This window comes from Limanda limanda, chromosome 12, assembly GCF_963576545.1.
Source record: "Limanda limanda chromosome 12, fLimLim1.1, whole genome shotgun sequence".
Classification (NCBI taxonomy): Eukaryota; Metazoa; Chordata; class Actinopteri; order Pleuronectiformes; family Pleuronectidae; genus Limanda; species Limanda limanda.
Window position 1 is genome coordinate 18253563 of NC_083647.1, and position 20142 is coordinate 18273704.

The 20142-nt window shown below is 42.9% G+C and overlaps 1 protein-coding gene across 1 annotated transcript in view; it reads left to right on the top strand.

The window, feature by feature from the left end:
* The window catches only part of otomp (otolith matrix protein), a 25113-nt gene extending 12307 nt beyond the window's left edge, over positions 1-12806 (top strand). Inside the window, exons 9-11 of the mRNA XM_061082163.1 lie at positions 243-685; positions 5100-5171; positions 12594-12806. Coding sequence (XP_060938146.1) covers positions 243-685; positions 5100-5171; positions 12594-12806 — 728 coding nt within the window. The remainder of the gene's footprint in view (positions 1-242; positions 686-5099; positions 5172-12593) is intronic.
* Positions 12807-20142: the final 7336 nt, after the last annotated feature.

Here is a 20142-nt window from a genome sequence, read left to right on the forward strand (position 1 = left end):
AACAGACAGCTGAACAATAAGATTCCTGATTCAAACTCATCACCATGGCCTACAACAGAAGAAAACCACTGAACAGGTCAAACCTCAGGACAACTGCAGGGATTGCCGGGCATTTCAACGAGATGCCAAATTTCTTGAACATCTGTTGGGCAAGGAGAGGGCCCGCGGTCGCCAAGACAACAAGAGTGGAAACTCCAGCTTTGCCAAGGGCTGGATGAGGCTAAACTGCAACCCCCCATAAGAAAGCTACAGCGACTGGGATGAAGAAACATGGCAGCCTGAGAATTGGGAGGAGGAAAGCGAAACCCTCAGCACCGCAGAGATCCCCACTGAGACCACCGGGCAGAACCAGGAGGAATACCTCCACAGATATTACAAGGAGCTGCAGGAGGCTCATATAATCAAGCAGAAGAGGTTTGCTTTGGAGCTGCAGGCTGAGAGGAGGACAAATGAGCCTCTCCAAGATGAACTGGAGAAACTAAGAGCTTCATACAATGAGATCAGTAAAAGGTATGAAGCTGACAACCTCAGATCCAGGCAGCAGGCCACCCACCTGAAGGCGGAACTTGAGAAAGCAGTCAAGTCTCAGAGAGAAGTGGAGGAGCTGACTCAACTCAATGTTCAGCTCTCAGCGATGAGGGAGAGAGAGGATGTCAAGCATCAGGAGGGGCAGGAGGAAAAGGAGGTGGAGAAAGATGGGGAGGACCAGCAGGAGAAGCAGGAGGAGGAGGAAGAGAAGCAGGAGGAGGAGAAGCCTGTGGACAAACCTGCAGATAAAACTGTACTAATCAACCAGCAGGAGTCCCCCCCCCGATGTTCTCCCTGCTTCAGAACCTGTGGAGACTGAGAAGTCTGAGGAGATGCCAAAAAAGAAGAAGAAACGGCGTCTGGGACTGAGGAGGAGGAAGAAGCCAAAGGACGCTGCACCTCACAACCGACTCACACCTGACAGTCGTTCACCTGTGCTCCTCCTGCATGAAATCATGGCTGAGAAGAGGAATTTTAAATTGTATGTAATGTATATATGTGATATAATGTATAACTATGATATATGATGTTTAAAAAATATAAACAAAATTACAATGATCTCATTTATTAGTAGTTCATTAGTTTTACAGTCAGGTTTTTAACCTAACTTTACCATAAACCATAAACCTGAGCCTCAACCCAACCTCATAACACACCTAAACCTAAAGCTAATTATAACCCTACTTGTTTAATGCTAAGCTTTAACTTAACCTTATATAACACTTATATAACTGACGCCCAACTTTAAAACAGATCTTCACATTTAAATATAATGACTCATGTTATATAGGGACTTGCTCTTTGTCCTCATATTGAAGGCAAGTCCCCATAACACGGAAAACAGATATAGGTCCTCACAAAAGCAGCAATACCAACCCTACACACACACACACACACACACACACACACACACACACACACACACACACACACACACACACACACACACACATTCACACACACACAAACACGCAGTGGTAATGCATTGCACAATAAGTGTTGTCTAACCTCAGCAGTACACTCAGCTTGGCAGAAACAGAGAGGAGGTGGAGGAGGAGGAGGATGAGAGAGGGTGATTAAATAGTCTAGTTAGTCCACAGAGTGGTTGAGAACATTAAGAGTTAGGCCATTCATCAGTACAACACACACACACACATACTCAGACACACACACACACACACACACACACACACACACACACACACACACACACACACACACACACACACACACACATACACATACACACACACACACACACACACACACACACACACACACATAGTATATATACATGTATCCACTGATATTGATTGCACAAGTTAAAAATGTCTCTACTTGAGCTGGAGAATTCTCATAGGATAACAATGCACAAACAGACACAAATTACCCCAAAACTCCCATATGCACACACACCCACACACACACACACACACACACACACACACACACACACACACACACACGCTCCTCCACTTTCTCTCAAACAGATTAATTTTCCATCACTTGCCCGTCCTGTCATAAGTGTGAGCATTGGCTCATTAAAACCCTTCAGACTCCCTCCCACACGTCTCCCTCTCTCTCCCTCACTAGCTCACTCTCTCTCATAAATGGACAGGACTCCTCACGTCTATGGAGGTGGGGATATAGATTGAGCGGGGGGGTGGGGGGGGGGGATAAAACACACACTCACACACAGACACACACACCCACAAACAGCCCGGGAGGATAAGGAGGTAAAGCAGGTAGGCTGTCAAACAAGAGAAGACGGGCAAAAGAAAAAAAAAACAGGTGGATTGTCAGAGAATAAGCAGACAAAAAGGAGGAAGGAGTTGGGAGGATTTCTACAAATAGCATGAAGCATGAGCAGCACAGGAGAAAGGACTAACAGTCACAAAAAAGGGAGGATAAACAGTAGGGATGTTTAATAAGAAAGGGAACGGAAATAGCACGAATGGAGACGAGGAATTAGGAAGAAAAAAAAAGAAAAACAAGGACGAAGTCAGGGAGTAGAGGGAGGCCGGGATGCCCAGTAATGGGAAAGTATAGAAGAGGAACGAGAGACGAGAAAGCAGGAGAAGATGAAAAGCGGAGGAGGCAGACACGATGGTGAATAAAAGGGTAATGAGTTTACAGAAGAAGACAAAGGAAAGATATATAGGAGGCAAAAGTAGGTAATTAGTTGGCGATTAGCAAATGGGATGAACCGGGAGGTAAAGGAGAGGAGACAAGGACATCATCAGACAGAGACAACAGAGGGCAGGGAAGGAGGGAGGGTGGGGGGGGGGGACAACGCCAATTTCTCCTTCTGCTCTCAGTAATTCCCTAATATGACGTCCCTTGTTATCAGTGTTTAGTTTTAATCTTCAGCCCAACAGTCTTTTTCATTATCAGGATAATGCTGGTTATTACCTCTTCATTGCCGGGAATATTGTGATGGATGTGTTCTAATCAGGCCTGGCATTAATGCGATCAGCGCGGACATTAGCACAGTCAGTCAGCACGCCGCCGACAATAAGTCATGATTGTTGTGATTCGGTCCCAGCACCGCGACAGCTGGTGCTGCGTTTAAGGACCATTAGTTACAGAGGGAAGGAGGAAGAGGAAGAGGAAGAGGGAGTCACAAAGGGAAGGAAGGAGGGAGGAGGAAGATGTTTGAAAGGAAGATGGTGACAAAAACAATTAAAGCTGCCTTAGCAAAGCAGTTAGGATTCAATTTCTGGGCTGTTTCGCTGCATTAATAATAATTCAAGGAGGTGGTAATAATGAGACTGGAAAGCCAAACAAAAAGAAAATACAACGAAACGCCAGAAAGTGCAGATGCTGCTTCTCGACCAGGAGAAAGAACAAGGTGCAGCTGGTTTTGGGTGAGACACATCACCACAAGGTCCCATGGGTTCAAGAAAGAAACACAAATTTTTGTCTCAAGTTATTCATACAATTCTGAAAGAGTGAATCGACAGCTGAGACAGGTCGCTGGAAACAGTTTGCTTTATTTCTTTTCAGTCTCTTTCCTTTTTCCCTTTTGTTTCCACACCAAAATCACAAGGTGGACTCATAGAGCCACTGAGTTCTCCAGCAATTTCCTGTGACTTTGGAAACTTGGTTTTATTTTAATACCTCAAAGACAGAGTTAACCTTTTTTGGCAAGACCTCATGTGCCACTCATGTACATCAGGTAGCGTTTAGGTCTTCCTTTCCTTGTTGAGAGAACCGTGTCCAAGGCATAAGCCAGAGCGATCATTAGTGAAAACCTGGTGACTGTGCTCAACAAACCATTCACTGACTCCTCCTGGTCTGTGTGGATGCACCAGTGTTTGTAATGTTCCTGTGCTCAGTTATTTAAGTTTTTCCCTTTCATTTCGTACCCATCTGCACACCTGAGCGTCAGCAACTACTGGTGCTTGGAAGGTCGAGTATAACAAGGACGTACTCGTGTATAATCAGCCATTTAATAACGGGTTCTTCATTGAGATGAGAATCAGATGAGGTAAATTACAGCAAAAAAAGTCCTTCATGCTTTGTTTGAGTTACAAAAACATGAGGCTGTTTTGTGTCCTCAGCTGAAACTACACAGGTCGGATGAAGTAATGGCGGCACTTTGTGCAGAAGTCTTTGAGGATTTATTTTTGTCTTTCACTTCTTTCCCAGGAGACATCACAAAAACAACAAGAAAGTAAAGAGATTCAATTTTTAAAGTAGTCATCAGCCAATCTTCTCAAACCTCTCCAGCTGGTGTCCACCCATAAGCACATCAGCACAACAGAAAATAACATAGATCCAATCATTTAGAATTTGTAATGGCATGACTCTATCCCGAAAGTGAAGCCAGAGTCAGGAACACCCGCTGACTTCAAATGATGCTCATATCCATGATATTTCCTGGATGGTGGACGGAGGTGGAGATGCATCTTTATATTCAGTCCATGATGCTGACACATAACGCCTCAGTCCAGCAGTCCAATGTGTCCCAATTAAATTCTATATTAAAATAAAATCCCTAATGAAACATTGTAAGTGATTTATATATACTTTTTTTTATCCTAGTAACATCTCATCTATCCTATTTTAAATTACTTTATTCATCACATTTTTTCTTGCTTTATAAGGCTGTATGAACTCAAATAACCATGAATTCATGACAAATGATAAAATAAGCATCCCATCGAAACCATCATAGAGACAGTTACACCAGAATGACCCAAATCTCCAAACTCGCAGAAAGGCAGATTAACAAAACTGCTAAGTTAACGTGAACTCTGTGTGACCTCTGTTTACAAGCCCTGGTTTATTTGTAATTGGTCAACATTAACATAAAGGGACCAATTACATAAGAGCATCAAATGGAACTTTTAAAATCTGGTTAAAAACACAGAAAAACAAACCTTTTTGGCCAGCCTGTGCCAAATTGGTTGGCAAAAACGATCGTGTACTTTGTTTTGCTGCCAAGCTAATCTATCACTGCTCCACATCTACCCAGTGGAAATTGGTGTGTGCAGAAACAAGAATGAAGCTGAGCAGGAGCAGAAACCAAGAGAAACACACCCAGACACGCTCACTCTCCCCTGCAGCTCTGCAGCCCCCCCGCTGTGGGATACGACGCCGAACTACCTCCTATCGAACATCGCCGCTGTGACGCGGGAGTATGTTGCATGTGAGAAATGGGGCAGAACGAACAACTGGGTAGAAGCGGTCTCACACAACCGGCATTAATATTATAACAGACCACATCACCAAAGGACCGGGATCAGTGTTGCTCGCACTCACTCTCGCAGATGACTTTTACACAGAAAGTGGAGCATTCCTCATGAATATTATACACCTCTCTGTGTTAAAAGCTTTCTATCTGCGTGACATCCCTGGCTAACTGCTCCACAGCTGTCAGACCGGTGTTGGAGAGTGAATGAGAGGGTGTGGGGGTAAAGGGTGAAACTGTGAATGAGTCTGTGTGTGTGTGTGTGTGTGTGTGTGTGTGTGTGTGTGTGATATACTGAAGGGGGAAGGGTTTCATTTCTGTGTATCTTGTCATCATCGGACAGACAGCTGTGAAGGGCCAGTGTGACCAGAGAGGACTCCTGAGTCTTCTGGTGTGTGTCCTCTAGTAATGATTTATTTGTGAGGACCATTTTGAGCCTACAACCCACGGAGTGAAGAAATTATGGGCAAGTGAGGACTTTATGACTGGTCCTCACTGGCTGTTTCAGGGTTAAGACTTGATTTTAGGGTTATGGTTAGAATTAGGTATAGGTTAGGCTAAGGGGCTAAGGAATGCATTATGCCAATGTATGTCCTCACTAAGATAGATGTACAAAAGTGTGTGTGTGTGAAACAGGAAGTGTCCTAGCATGAATATCTCATCTCCTCTTCATTCAAAAAACATGTGTGATTATTAAGTCATTGCTGTGTCCCATATAGACAATGTTTTCAGATGTGTGTGAAAAGCGTGTCAGCTCTGTTATATGTTGAACAGGTGCAGGATGCCGCTATACATTAACCCTGTCTCCAAGAAGGTCTGTGTATTTACTAAAAAAATCTTTTCTTTAATTTTCTTTAGTTAATGGTTGGACAAAATGAACAACCTAAAGGATTTCTTCGAAACTTTGTTGAATGTGGTTATTTTCTTTCTTGCCGAGAGCGAGATGTGAAGATTTATGCCACTATGTCTGTATGTATGAAGGATGGACCAGAAACTGTCGGCAGTATAAAGATGGACGACAAGTGAGCTCTCCTGAAGTGAAAGTCCCTTGATCACCCCCCTGGTGGCTGAATGCAGTAAGTGTAATAATCTCTGCCTTCTCCATGTTAGCAGATGGGAGGTTGTGCCCATTATATACTTTAGCTGCCCCTAGTGGATATTTTGTCAACACATTTCAGATATGCTTAATATTTTACAACGTGGTAAATATATAAAGTAACAACATTTCACACAACCCAGTGTTCCGAGCGTCAAAATGGATTTGCTGTTTAAGCATCATTTGTAGAAGACAGGATTGGATAACAAGTTTTTGAAATGTTATTGTCCACTGAGTATTTTCTGATCCGACGCCACTATAGCCAAGACAGAATTGTTTGTCAAAAAAAAAGGTTTCAAAAATAAAAGAGTTTCCTCACCTCAAACCACTGTGGTTAAGGTTTGGTTTGGTTTAGGCACCAAAAAAACCCATCATTACTGTTTGCAGCAGAAGGGAAAGCTAAAAGCTCTTACAGCTGTTAGAAAGCTTTGTCACTTTCACATTTTTGTGATTTGGGAATTTTCAGAAACAGTCGATGTAATCTTTCTCGCAACACGCACACACACACACACACACACACACACACACACACACACACACACACACACACACACACACACACACACACACACACACACACAGGTCTGGCTTTAACCCCAACCACACCCTTTTACCCTTAAAATCAGCTTTTTGCTAATGAGGTCTGGAGTCCTCAGAGGTGACTTTACTCTCCCTCTCTCCCTCTCTGCTCCTCACCTCTCCTTGGCACCTCTCCTCTGAGGCCTCTGAAGGCAGCTGGCCGCCCGAGCAGGTCTGTGCTCTATTAAAACCAGACCTCATCTCATCTGCCATCTATTCCACTGTAAATACACTCTGTATGTTCACACTGTGCTCTGCTCCCCTCGAGTGCTTCGACCTGCCGTCCTGTGGACTGGCAGCGAGGCATATATTAGGTTCTTCAAGGCTGAGTATCCTTGAACCATTATAAAGGGCTTTTTTAGTGCCTCCTATATCCAGCGCCGGCTCGCTGAATGAAAATGTGGATATAAAGGAGCTTGGGCTCTTTAAAAGCATGGGTTAAATAGATTCTCACAACAATATATTGGCTTAATTGTATAATCACCAGCAGTACGATTCTTCCATTACTTTTTCATTTTCAAAATAAAAAAATGTACTTTCAGGATAATGTTCCCCACAGTCAATAGACTAATCATAGATTATTATTTTTCATTCGCCTTTCCAGTGTTAAAAAAAATCACATCTTATTCCAAGATTATAGTTTGTTTCTCTCAGTATAACTCCACAATCTTACACCAGCGTTAAATCTATTTTATGTTACACACCCCATGAATCTGTTTACTAGAATGTGTGACCCAACAAAAGGATGTGTCATTTTCATTGTGGGACTGTGGAGAGAATATACAAGAAAGTCACACACTGTACATTAAAAAATATTTTATAGTCTATCGGTAAGATTATATATCGTCTAATAAAGTGCAAACATAGCAGAGATTTAAGGATGTGTTATTTTCCGAGCGTAGAAAGAGTCTGGTTTCATGTACTGTGTGGTTTTCATTACAGCCTGTCTTCATGATGTGTAGTAAGCACACGTAAATGCAACATGTGCATCTGTGAGGAAATGAGATGGCAATTAACGTGTTGACCTTGGACGTACAATAATCAAATAAGCACTCAGCCATAATAATAATAAAGAGCCTTCACCAAGGCTGCATAATCCTTTAAGGTGGATGAGAAAAAAGAAAATTCCATATGGATCAAGGTTGTTATTGAAATAGACATGTTGATACACAATCGTGATGGGATGCATCAGTGAATATTGTTCCCGGCTCCAATTAACATTTCATTTCTTTGACGGCTTCAAACGATTCAAACATAAATGCAATAATTATTTATAAAAAATACCAGAGTCGGTGTATAAAATGTCCAGTGTTGCTCTGGATCACTTGATTGACAAAGCTCAACAATGTGTTTAGTTCAAACCTTCATTGGACCATTAGAATGAATTGTAATGGTTCTGCTAATACCTCCAACATTTCACTTTTGAGATTGTGAGTGATCCTTAACTGAGAATTGTGGTCTTGAATTTCCATAACACTCTCAGTGTAAATGGTTGTGTTACCGATACAAGGGCTAGAAACAATAGCTGCATACTTCCGTTAGATTATCATTTTGATCGTAGTGAAATACCTTTCACACGCCACAAGACACTTTACAGCATTCATTATTTAGTTTCATGCCATGTAACGTGGAATATAATTATTAACACCCACCATTAGCGGTTATACGTCACAATATATGTAAAGTTTTTCTTGTTGTTCCTGTATAGAAGCACATCACATTTCAGCTTTCCACACACAGCTTTTCCCGAACATCTGTTAAATGTTACTCCCTAATCAGAGGCTCCCAGCGGCTGGAGTCGCTGTTGTTTTAAAAGCAGGTGTTCACAGGAGGGAGAGGTGCCGGCTGTTTATTGGGGAATGTCGGTTTAACCTAGCGAGAAAAGTAAAACCTCTATTTAAATAATGAAAAAAAAGTGGAACCTTGAGAGTTCTGGCTCAAAGTGTGATTTACATTTTAAAAGGACGCATTTAATAGAAATGTTGCTCTGTGAGAACAGATGCCTATTCTGTCCTTGAACAACAGTAAAACAGGTAGAATGCATCTACCTGCCTGCGTTTTAATAAAGTCATTCACACAAGACCATATTAAAATGAAAAACATGCTTGTTTTTTTCTGCCACGGGAGGATAATCAATATAAATTTCCCTTTAAATTGTGGCATTGGACATTCGCCTCTCTTCAATCTTCTCCATCAGCAGAAGAAATTACAGCATCGTATTGAATTGAAGGGGAGAGTGCTTCGGAGAGGTTCACAGACTAATCTTATTTTACTGGGGGACATAAATCCCTGAGATCTGCGGCCGTTCCTGGACTCATTCCCCGCAGTTTTAAAGGTTAAGAGCCTCCTATAAATAAGCAGAAAACCGCATTAAGTTTCTGATCAAGATGAAGATACACGAGACCCTTGAGCGCTGTAAGAATGTGTCATGTTGCATAAATTCCAAGACTTAATTGACAGCGATTACTCCCTAATTAGGCCGCGGAGGCAGAAGAGGCACGATGAGGGTGAACCATTTCTGTCAGCTGGAGCTCAGCAGTGTCGCGGCGGCGCTCCGAGGTGTAACCTACTTGTGTCACACAGGGAACCCTTTGATTTGTTGGAATGCATGCAAACAAAGCAAAACAGGTAATAGTTACACAGCTTTGCTTCATACGTTTTTAACGTGATTACAGCGTCTTTTAAATGTTTCTGAGTGCGTGAGTCTTTGTTTGCTTTTGTGGGGAAAATAAATCAAAGAGTAATCGGTGCAGCAATATGTGGAGCTGTCGGCATTTCAATGTCCTGGGGTTAAATCCGTGGGTTTGGGAGGTGAGGGGATGGTGGTGCTTTCGATTCTATTCATTGTAATGGAAGAAAAGTCAGTTTCAATCTGCCAACTGTTAAAACGTCATAAAAGTCATGAAATAATTGATCTTGTCTTTACTAAAAAGTCTTTACTGAGCACGGTGGTTCTTTAAATACGTCAACAAACCAGATTAGGCAGCTAAATCCACAGAAGCGTGATACAGGTAACTAGAAAATGTTATCCCTGGTAAACCTTCTCCATCCAATGTCAATGACTGAAAAAATGTCAATACTTTTTTCAAATCAGATTGTGAAGAGGGTTGAGATGCATGTTCAAAATGAGGTTCTCCTGTATATCTCTGTTTTTATCGCAAGATTATCGGAACTGAGGCTGGTAAGATTTGCATATAAATACCGTTTGACCCCGTGCTTGCTTTGTTCACCGGCACAGATGAAAATGAAAAGACTGCATCAATCATTTTGGAAAAGGACGAGGAGATGTGGGACAAGATGAGAAGGCATAGAGCAGCTACACTGCAAAAAGAAATACTTTGAGTTAGATGAAATCTGTAAAATATCTTAAATCTAATAGTTATGCAAGAATTTTGGCAGGTGACACTATCAGGTTGTGTGTCTGCTCATCTGTTGATCCATCCCAGAACAGAAATGGAGGATTGTGACTATTTCCTGCAGAAACACACAACTGGAAGGTGCTAATTCTAGTTTTATTCTAGTTATATTTATAGTGCACAGGAAGGAGAAGAACACAATGTCCCTTCACAATAGAACAAAATATGATAACATTCAAACAATGAAAGGCCTAATTACATAAATAGATATATGCTAATATATGCTCTTTGGCAATTATCGAGAATATAGGATCAATTTAATTGCAGGGTTTAACCCGATTCTCATGCATTACTGCTTGAGAGATAATTTATGCTGCTGCACACTCACATATTTTAAAGCTATTGTTTCTAGTTTTCACCCTTAAAATGCACATTTGTAGACCAGGGGAATTTGGTCCTTGGGGCATTCCCCCTCAGAAAGCTCAGTTTATTGACGTCTATGTTTCTGAAACCTCAAAAGCAGAGAGAGTTTGGGGGCAGAGTTGATAAGTTGAATATGTGAGTGTGGTCTGCCTGATTCCACTGAGGAGTACACAGTGCATAAACAGTATGTGTGTGTTGGTTGCTGTGTGGGAGTAGACAGTTTTCCCATTGGGTCGTCTAAATAACAAATCACCTGCTGTATATAAAACACCTGCCAAAGTAACACCCGCCGCTGTGGAAGTTCCCACTACACACACACACACACACACACACACACACACACACACACACACACACACACACACACACACACACACACACACACACACACACACACACACACACACACACACACACACGCACACACACACACACACATATAGTTAAAACAGGGATGAGCGACTCCTCAATAGTCATGTGATCCTTTGTGAATTAAAAAAAATGTATCAAATTGAATAAACCATAATTAAAATATAGTGAAACCAACATATCAGGTCTGCTTGTTTCCCCTGTGTGATCATCTGCTTTAGTTGGACTCTATGCCCACATCCCATCAAATTTGAATTAATTAGTGAGGATTATATTACAAAAGGATAGAATCAGCAAAACTACATAAATAAGACCCAGCTCATGAAGAAGCTTCCTTGAATCTTTATTTATATCTTAATGATTCAGATAATGTCTGATGATATGGCCCTTAATGGTATTACATTCAAAGGTTACGTGTTGGTGCATTAAACATTTTCCTCTGGGCTTTAGCTCAACCTACACACAGTCTTAAAACAGCACATCACACATTAATGAGTTCTAATTATCATCTTCATTCTGTTAATAAAATGAACCTTTATGCACTCAGACAGAAGGGAAACACACACGCACACACACACACACACACACACACACACACACACACACACACACACACACACACACACACACACACACACACACACACACACACACACACATAAAGTCTTAAGTTTCCACTCTGTTATGTTTCCTCTTTCTCCCAGAATCTGTGTCTGTTCCCTGCAGCTCTGTCTCCTCGCCTGCATTGATCGCTCTGTAACATGCAACTAACACAGAAGCCTTTAAACAGATGGGAAGTCCACACCAAGAAGAGAGAGAGAACCCCTTTAAACGCACTGCGGGCCATTTGCTTTGCTCCTGAGGAATCTATACACACGTACACACACATATATACTCAACGGGGTGATGATTATTATTACCGCTCTCCTTGTGGCGTTTTGGGATGACCTTCTTTGTCCGTCCCCCAGTGTGCCGCTGCTGCTGGGGCGGCTGGTTTGAACTAGCCAGAGGGCAGCAGGGCCCCACTGAGGCCCCGTGATGGATGGACCACGCTTATTTATGGAGGAAAAACTGCTTTTTGTGTGGTGTGTTTGGGTTTGTCCAGTATGCATGAGCCTGTGTGTGTGTGTGTGTTTGTGTGTGTGTGTGAGGGAGAGAGAGACTGAGAAACAAGTCAAACGAGTGTGTGTGAAGTGAAAAAGAAGGAGGGTGCTTTAACCTTGACCTCCCTTCCAGGCAGGATGAAAAGTGTGTGTGTCAGTGTGTGTGTGTGTGTGTGTCAGTGTGTGTGTGTGTGTGTGTGTGTGTGTGTGTGTGTGTGTGTGTGTGTGTTCAGGACGATAGCTGACAGGGTTTATACAGGCCAGAGGATATTCTAACCTTGGCAGAGAATAGGTTGGACATCAGCCAGTCTCTTCTTCACCTTAATCCCTGAGCCCCCCCGAGCATAAATCCTTCACCAGACGCTGTAAAGATGATGGCATATTTTACTTTATGATATGATCATATTTCATTTTTCTAAATCTCCACCATTACGCCCCAAAAGAGCTCCGTGAACATCGCCCCGGTGAAGTGCCCCGAGCTGGTCGGTGAGCAGCACTGCTCCTCTGCACCTGCTGGTGGCACTATTGAGCTTCCGTACCCTGAGCCGCTATCTCCAGCACATCAAGTGTCAGATAAAAGCAGGAACAACCAGCCCCTGCCTGCCAGGTTCCCTGGATCCCCACCCGCCTCCACCCACCCTCCCCTGGAGCTCTGATGGATGTGCTTGCCTGCAAAACTACTTATGAAACGCTTAACAATAATAATGTGGTTATTTCTCATTCACTATTCGGATGAGCGTCTCTCCAGCGGAAGTGGAAGGTAAATGACACAAACACACACTTGTCACAAACTGTCATATAACTGATACAGATGGGGGAAGCATGGAAAACAATGGCTGCATATATGTTTTCTAATGGCGGCTCTGGGGGCCAGTGGGGCAACGTGAACGCGGCCACTTCTGAGTGATTAGACGCTGAAAGTCAAACTGACTAATGGATGAAAAGGGGGAAGCAGCCGAAGGGTCAAATATAGAATCGAAAGTGTTGTTTGTTTTTTCCCCCCCTTTTGCTTCATATAAATAGTTCATACATTTATTTTGTTTTTCATTTTCTATCTTGGTTTTCTTCGCATTTATCAGGATGTACAGTATCTATCTACCAACTCGGGGGAATCTGTCTGTCTGACTTATGCTTGTATATTTCCGGAACCATTCATTTTATTGCATTCACACTTGACATGTGTATTGGAACTCAAGTGTCAAATTTGATGAGATTTGGTTATGTGATACATTCAAGATTTTTGAATAAGCAGGCGACCAGCATATGGGATCTTACGTTAACGACAATGAAAAATGGTTTTGATTCCCCAGTTCCAGGTTCGAGACGAGCTTCTCCGAACTTTGAGTGCAGCTTCAGGGTTCTGTGGACTGTCCTGCAGCTCAATCACTGCAGGTCATGGCCACAATGCTAGTCTTATTAAAAATGGATGGAGATTGAGATGAAGTAAAGTTCGCTTTACCTCCTGTGTTTGCATCGCAGCCAGCTCGGGGTTTTGATCTCAACCCCACCAAACGAGCTTGTCTTATTATTCAAAATTATGCTGCATTAGTGATCATCAGAAGACTGTTTTGTCTGGTGCAATTATATAGATCCGCCCTGGCAGTGGGAACATATGCATTATTAATAATACAGTGTTGATGCAACTAGCAAAGTTCTGCTGCAGAGAAGAAATCAAATGTGACAAATATCTTGTTTGTCGCTGGAGCACACTCCTGACAACGACTAATAAAAGATGGAGGCAGAGGCAGAGAGGGAGGCTTTTTTTCCAAACAGGCAATTTTCTTCTTGCCTTAACCCTTACCCTGACCCTACCTCTAACCTCCACCCTGTCCAATACCACGGGCAAAGAGCACATATTTCATGTGTTCAATCATTGTCGCTGACGTTATGGCCATTGGCTGTGCTGTCAGGCATGACTATATACCGCCTAACCCTCAGGTCCCGGCAAACACAGCACGGCAGCGCCTCAGCCTCCCACAGTGATGGCTGCCTGGGAAATAGAAGAACAGCCGCCCTGTGATCATTCCAGGAGCCATCCTGCCTAACAGCTCTGGGCTTTATGGCTCCACTGCTTCTGATGATTCACACTCTGTCGTATAGTGCAAGCACAGCTACACGGACAGACAGATTCATGGGTGCACACACACCAGGCACTTTGAAAAAAACAGGGTACATTCCTACACTCAGGGAAACACACACTCTCATGCACAAGATACAAGCACACACACACACACACACACACACACACGTACTGTGCACAGGTACATTGAAGCAAAACACATTTCTGCAAAGGCGCACACAGGTATTTGCCCTCTATATACTTGTGAGGACACTGCGTTCTCTCACCGAGAACTTAAAGGGTAACTCCAGTTTGTTACAAGTTTCTTGCACAGGCCATCATTCCTATTGGTATAAAGCACTCACCTGGGCACCTATGAATTCTGGGAAGATAAGGCAAAAAAAAAATAAAAAAGATATGGAAGACAAACAAATAGTAAACATCCATCACAGTTTACAGCATGTCTGATCAGCTGACTGCTTGTTTGTCTTGCTCCAACATCTTGCAATGTTCCCAGAGAGAGTGTAACGTCATCAGGATCAATGGAAATGATGGATCTTTGCTACGAAAATAAGTGCTAAACTGGAATAATCTTATATTAGTTTAACCTTGAACTTAACTGAAACGGCAGCTGTGTCTCAGTTTCGGGGCGCGCATCCCTCGGAGGCTGCATCTGAAGTCTTATTGCGTCACAGCGGTTAGGGTGGTCCCAATGGGAAGGCTCCTCCAAATGCGTCCTTCCTATCCAAACATCTCCCAGGATTCATTGTGCTTCAGTGATGAACTGCTTCTCAAAGAGGTTATGGCGGCAGCAACGGCGGCGAAAATGTCGGAAAATGTATTTCTAAATATTCACACTCAGCCAAAATGCTGACGGTACAGATATAAAAAAAAGTAATAGTAATCAACCAAAGAACTTTCTCGTTCTTAGCTCTGTTGCTATGCAACATCCATAAGGGCGGGACAACCTGGTGATGCATTTAAAGACAAACTCTCTCTTTTCAGTTAAGCTGACGTGGACTACGCAACCGAGAGACCGGCTCCTCAGAAGGACGCAGCTCCTGAACTGAGAGACAGCTTGTGTGTTAAGACAGAATTCAGTGAATTTTAGAGGCAGCACAATTGTGCAGAAGGTCAAAGTGAAGATGCAATTAGACCTTAGTTCAGCTGGGGTGGTATTAATTGACAAGAAGATGTGTGAGATGAACATGTTTAAACAGAAACATCGGCATCAGCAGGGAAAAGGGTGAGAGAACGAAGGAAATAAGAGAAAGACCAAGAGTCTCTGGTGAGTTGAACACAGACGATGTAGAGTCAATATCTTGGCTGTTTATACACACATCCAGTTTCTACTTGGACTGTATCTTAACATGGATGACATCACTGCTGCGCTAAAGTGAAACCAGAGCTACCACTAGTATCTGTCAGCAGTGTAGATCATAAACCCTGCCTCCTTCATGTTAGTGGATGGGACATGGACCAAACTACAAAGTGCACATCGAATAGATGTTCATGCAAAGAGGGTTTTTGTGATATTACAAAGTTATTATCACATGATGTGTGTCCATGCATTAGTTTTTGTGGTAATTTGGGTTTTAATGAATTGTTGTGAATCTGCACATGGTCCTGTACAACATTGTACACGCTAGTATAATGAGACACAAAGACAACACACACACATACCTGCAAACACACACCACTGTATGAATGTGCTCACACACACACACACACACACACACACACACACACACACACACACAGGTCTCTCGCAGTCAGAGCTGGATAAGTCCTCCGTCCCTTCTTCTGCACCGATAAAAGTGTCGCACCTCCAGTCTGACACCATATTTTAGTTGCCTCGGTAACCTCACGGCGATTTTAAGACCCCATTAAAATCAGTCAGGATGGAATAAAGAAAACAGATCTAACAAAATCCCTCTTAACCTTTACCGATCCTCTCCCTCGTCCTCCCTCTCTCCCCCGTCCCCTCATCCTCTGCCTCCCCAGACTGCTATTCACATCCACCTGTACCTCTTCACCTTCATCATTCCGCACATTTTTCTCTCTATTTCCTCTGTTCCGACAGACCATTATAACTTCTCCACTCATTTCTTTGCCTCCCTAATCCCTTGGCTTCTCCCCTTTTTCTCCCATCACCCCCCCTTGTTCCCACACTCTCTAATACAGTCCTCGTCTACCTCGCGGCGATCTCTCTCTGCTCCCTTTTCATCCTTCATCTCTATCCCACCATATACTCAGAGATGGAGTGGATGGACCTTCCCCATCTGTCAACCCCAGCTATGACATTTTATCCCTCTCATCCTCTTTTCCATCCCTCTGTATCACCATTCCTCTCTCTCTCTGTGTGCAGGGCCCACCCCCCCTCGGCAGTTTCCCTTTGAATGCAGATGTGAGCCACTGCATAAACAGCACGCTGTGTATTTCCCACTGAAGTGCCTCTGATTGAAGTCCAGCCATGACCAGTGCATCGCTTATCCCATGCATCCCTTATCTGGTCCTCCCGGGTGTAAATGGACAGTATCCCTCAGTTTCTGTGTCTCACGGCGGACGTGAATGAATGATGCATTGTCATCTGCAACATCAAAGTTATGTTGTTTTATTCATACATCTACATTATCTGGCTGCCCTTGGCGTGTGTCAGAGGAGAGTGCAGTTTAGTGTCTGGGAGCGAGCTGACACCGTCCTGCCCCGGCCACTGTCACACTGATGTATGGCTGCAAATTACAGCGATAAAAGCCTGACGCTGCTACTGTTACCAGCCACTCCAATGCACTTAATGCAGAATGAGAGGGAGAGAGAGAGGGTGGAGGAGGCGGACGAGCGTGCACGGGGAGCCGCGCACGCTCGCTTGTGTGTTTGTTATTTTGAGTCGTGCCCGTCCCTTCGGGAGGCCGCAGCCGAGGTAAATTGGATGCACTCTATCTACAGATATGGAGGTGTAGGTACAGTCGTGTCAGTGCGTCGGGTGACATAACAGGACGGCTGCTCGAGTGAACTTTCTCTATCACTCCGCGCTACTACCGACAATGTCAGTGAGCAGCGTTTTGTCAGATGTTGCCGCTTTGAGCGATGTGCAATTCTCAGCGCAGTGACAGCGAGGACTGAGATGACTTTGAAGAAACGGAGGCGAGGGTGGGGGGGCGAGGAGGAGACGGAAGGGGAAGACGGAGTTATGAAGTTATGAGGAGGGAAGGGGAGAGACGACGGGAAGGGAGGAGGACGGGAGGAGTGAGGGGAGGCACAGAGGGAGTCGCGTATAGGAAAAGATGGAGGACGGGAGAGATGAGGGAGGAGGGGTGAACGGGATAAATGGGAGAAAGAGAGACAAGGATGAAACGAGAAGGTGCGAGAGAAAGAAGGAGAGATTGTCAATGTCCTCAAGGGGTTGAGTTGAATTGAAGCTTATTATTGTTGTTGAGATCATTGTGGAGCTTACGATGCTCGGAAGATACACAAGTCCTCCAACATATCTGTGATGATTGCTTTACGAAAAAAACGTTACAACTACACTATACGTTACTTATGAGTGACTAAGGACAATGGACCTGCTCCTGGATCGCTCACTGCCCTGGATTCTTTCTTGAGCCATGCTCCACCCCTCCACAAAATTACATGAAAATGCCTTTGGAGGTTTTCGCGTAATCCTGCTAATAAACAAATGCAGACGAGAACAACCTCCTTGGGGAAGGTATGAATTTTATCATATTTACAGGACGAATAAAATAAATTAAAATATCCCTCTACAATGTACGGAAAACATTGTGTTTGTGGAAAAACAATACATAAATGCAGTCTGACCACATTTCTCATGAATTCGATTTAAACCAGTTGCCTCTCTTTCCCTCTCACCTGAAAAATATGTTATCTAGGCGGCATAATTGTTCTGGAAGAATACACAAGGGTTTGAATAGTGTGTGTGTGTGTGTGCGTGTGTATGTGTGTGTATGTTTGTAGACATGAAGGGTTTTTATGTTTGCCCAGTGTACATGCATGCATCTGTGCTTGATAGCTGAATGCTTGGAATAGCCTGTGTATATGTGTGTGATTGTGCAGGCGTGTGTGTGTGTGTTTAAAGCTTCGAGCATTCTATTGATTTTCCCTGGCGGTCTGGTGGGACCTCATTTGAGTTTCCAAATCGTTTAATTTCGCTGAAATTACGGCCAGATCCCCGAGACAAACGCCCGACAGAAAATAACCCTCAGACCAAACCAAGGTCTTTCACCGTAAACACACCTTGAGAACTTGAAAACACACAACGGATGTGTCCTCATATTTACGAGCAAACACCTAATGACTTTGTCCCTGCTGAACTTCAGACTGAACATAAAGGTGTAGGAGGTGATTTGCTCACTGTATGGATCGGTGTTTCAACATGTAGTGTGTGTGTGGGGGGGCTTTGCTCTGAAGCAGCAGTGAAGTCATTGCTTCTTAATGGTCATTAATAGGTTTTTTTCCAGTAATCGTTGGACCTACGTCGGGTCTGTGTGGCGGACAGGTGCAGAATACCAATGAGGGGAGTTCTCAGTCCACCACCCCACCCGCCAGCTCGCTCATCAGCCTCCATCTCTGGGCAATTTCACTTTAATGAGCTCAATTGGAATGAAAGTTAAGAAACAATATTGCCAAAGCATTTAGGTACAAATGGTTAACGTATCATTTAGACAATAATGAGACACGGTAACTGTGCAGGTTTGTGCTTGGAGTGGGAGATTGTGTGTGTGTGTTTGAGTCCTTTCCAGGGAACATTGGATCCTCTTACAAGGGGAAATTGTTGAATATCAACACAGTGATTTTCAGATACACCTGAAATTGAATAATGCTTTGAAATGAAAAACTTAAAACGTCACTGTTAATGAGAAACGCTACAGTTCTCTAGATAAGGTCGAGAAATGCAATAGAATAACATCGGGAATCATGTCGAGGGAGAAAATGGATTAAATTGCTTATGAATAAAATTAAAAAACGATTATGAAATAAAAGTGCAGTGAGAAATTAATCAGTTATGCACAAGAAAATGAGAAAAGGTAACGAGAATTAAGATTGGGTGAGTAACACGAATATATGAAGGCTATTTTTATTTCATTTTATGGTTTGAATTTTAAAATTAATTTGATTTTGTGATTTTGTTTTTCCAAAATGCGAGGAAGTGTGGTTTTTTTATGCATATTTATGCATTTTCATTTTATTTTTTAATGTTATTTGTTTTGCATACAATTTTGCATCGAATTTATTTGCACCGAATGTTTACATTTGAAATACAGTCATTATCTGCTTTTGATTAAAGGCATATCTATCATCTATCATCTGTTTTCTTCACTGAAAACCCTGATACTATTTTATATATTGATTTAATATTAGCAAAAAAAATATAGACTAGAGCTTCCAAACGTCTTAATCACAACTTGTTGCTGAATTGATGTTGTGGTCAATGCACAGATAAATAAAGCCATTCTCTGATTAAACTCCTGGGGTTGAACATTGTGGATTTTTGATAGAATCGGAGTCATGACTAAATCAAGAATCTAAGAATAGAGGCTATTTTACATATAATTTAAAGTACTCAAATGCAAATATAAACCGGACTTGATGAAAGGTAATAAAAGACCTGTTGAGCTCATGTCACAGTTGTCATGCTTTTTGTCTTTCTCTTTCTTTTCGTCCTCCTGAAAACCTGCACATACTAAAAAATCACAGTTGTGATTCACACAGTCAGATAAACAAACACATTTAAAAAGCAACATGTTGTGCACACAGCCTTTGACAGAGCACAGTGTAGTCGTGGTTCATGTGCGAGACAGCTCATGTAGAGAGATGTGGAGCCGCCTGGGAGCGAACGAACCCCCCCGACATGGGGACGTTATTAAAGACACGACAGGTGACGGAGGTCCAGGAGAGAGAGGCTCCATCCACTCTCT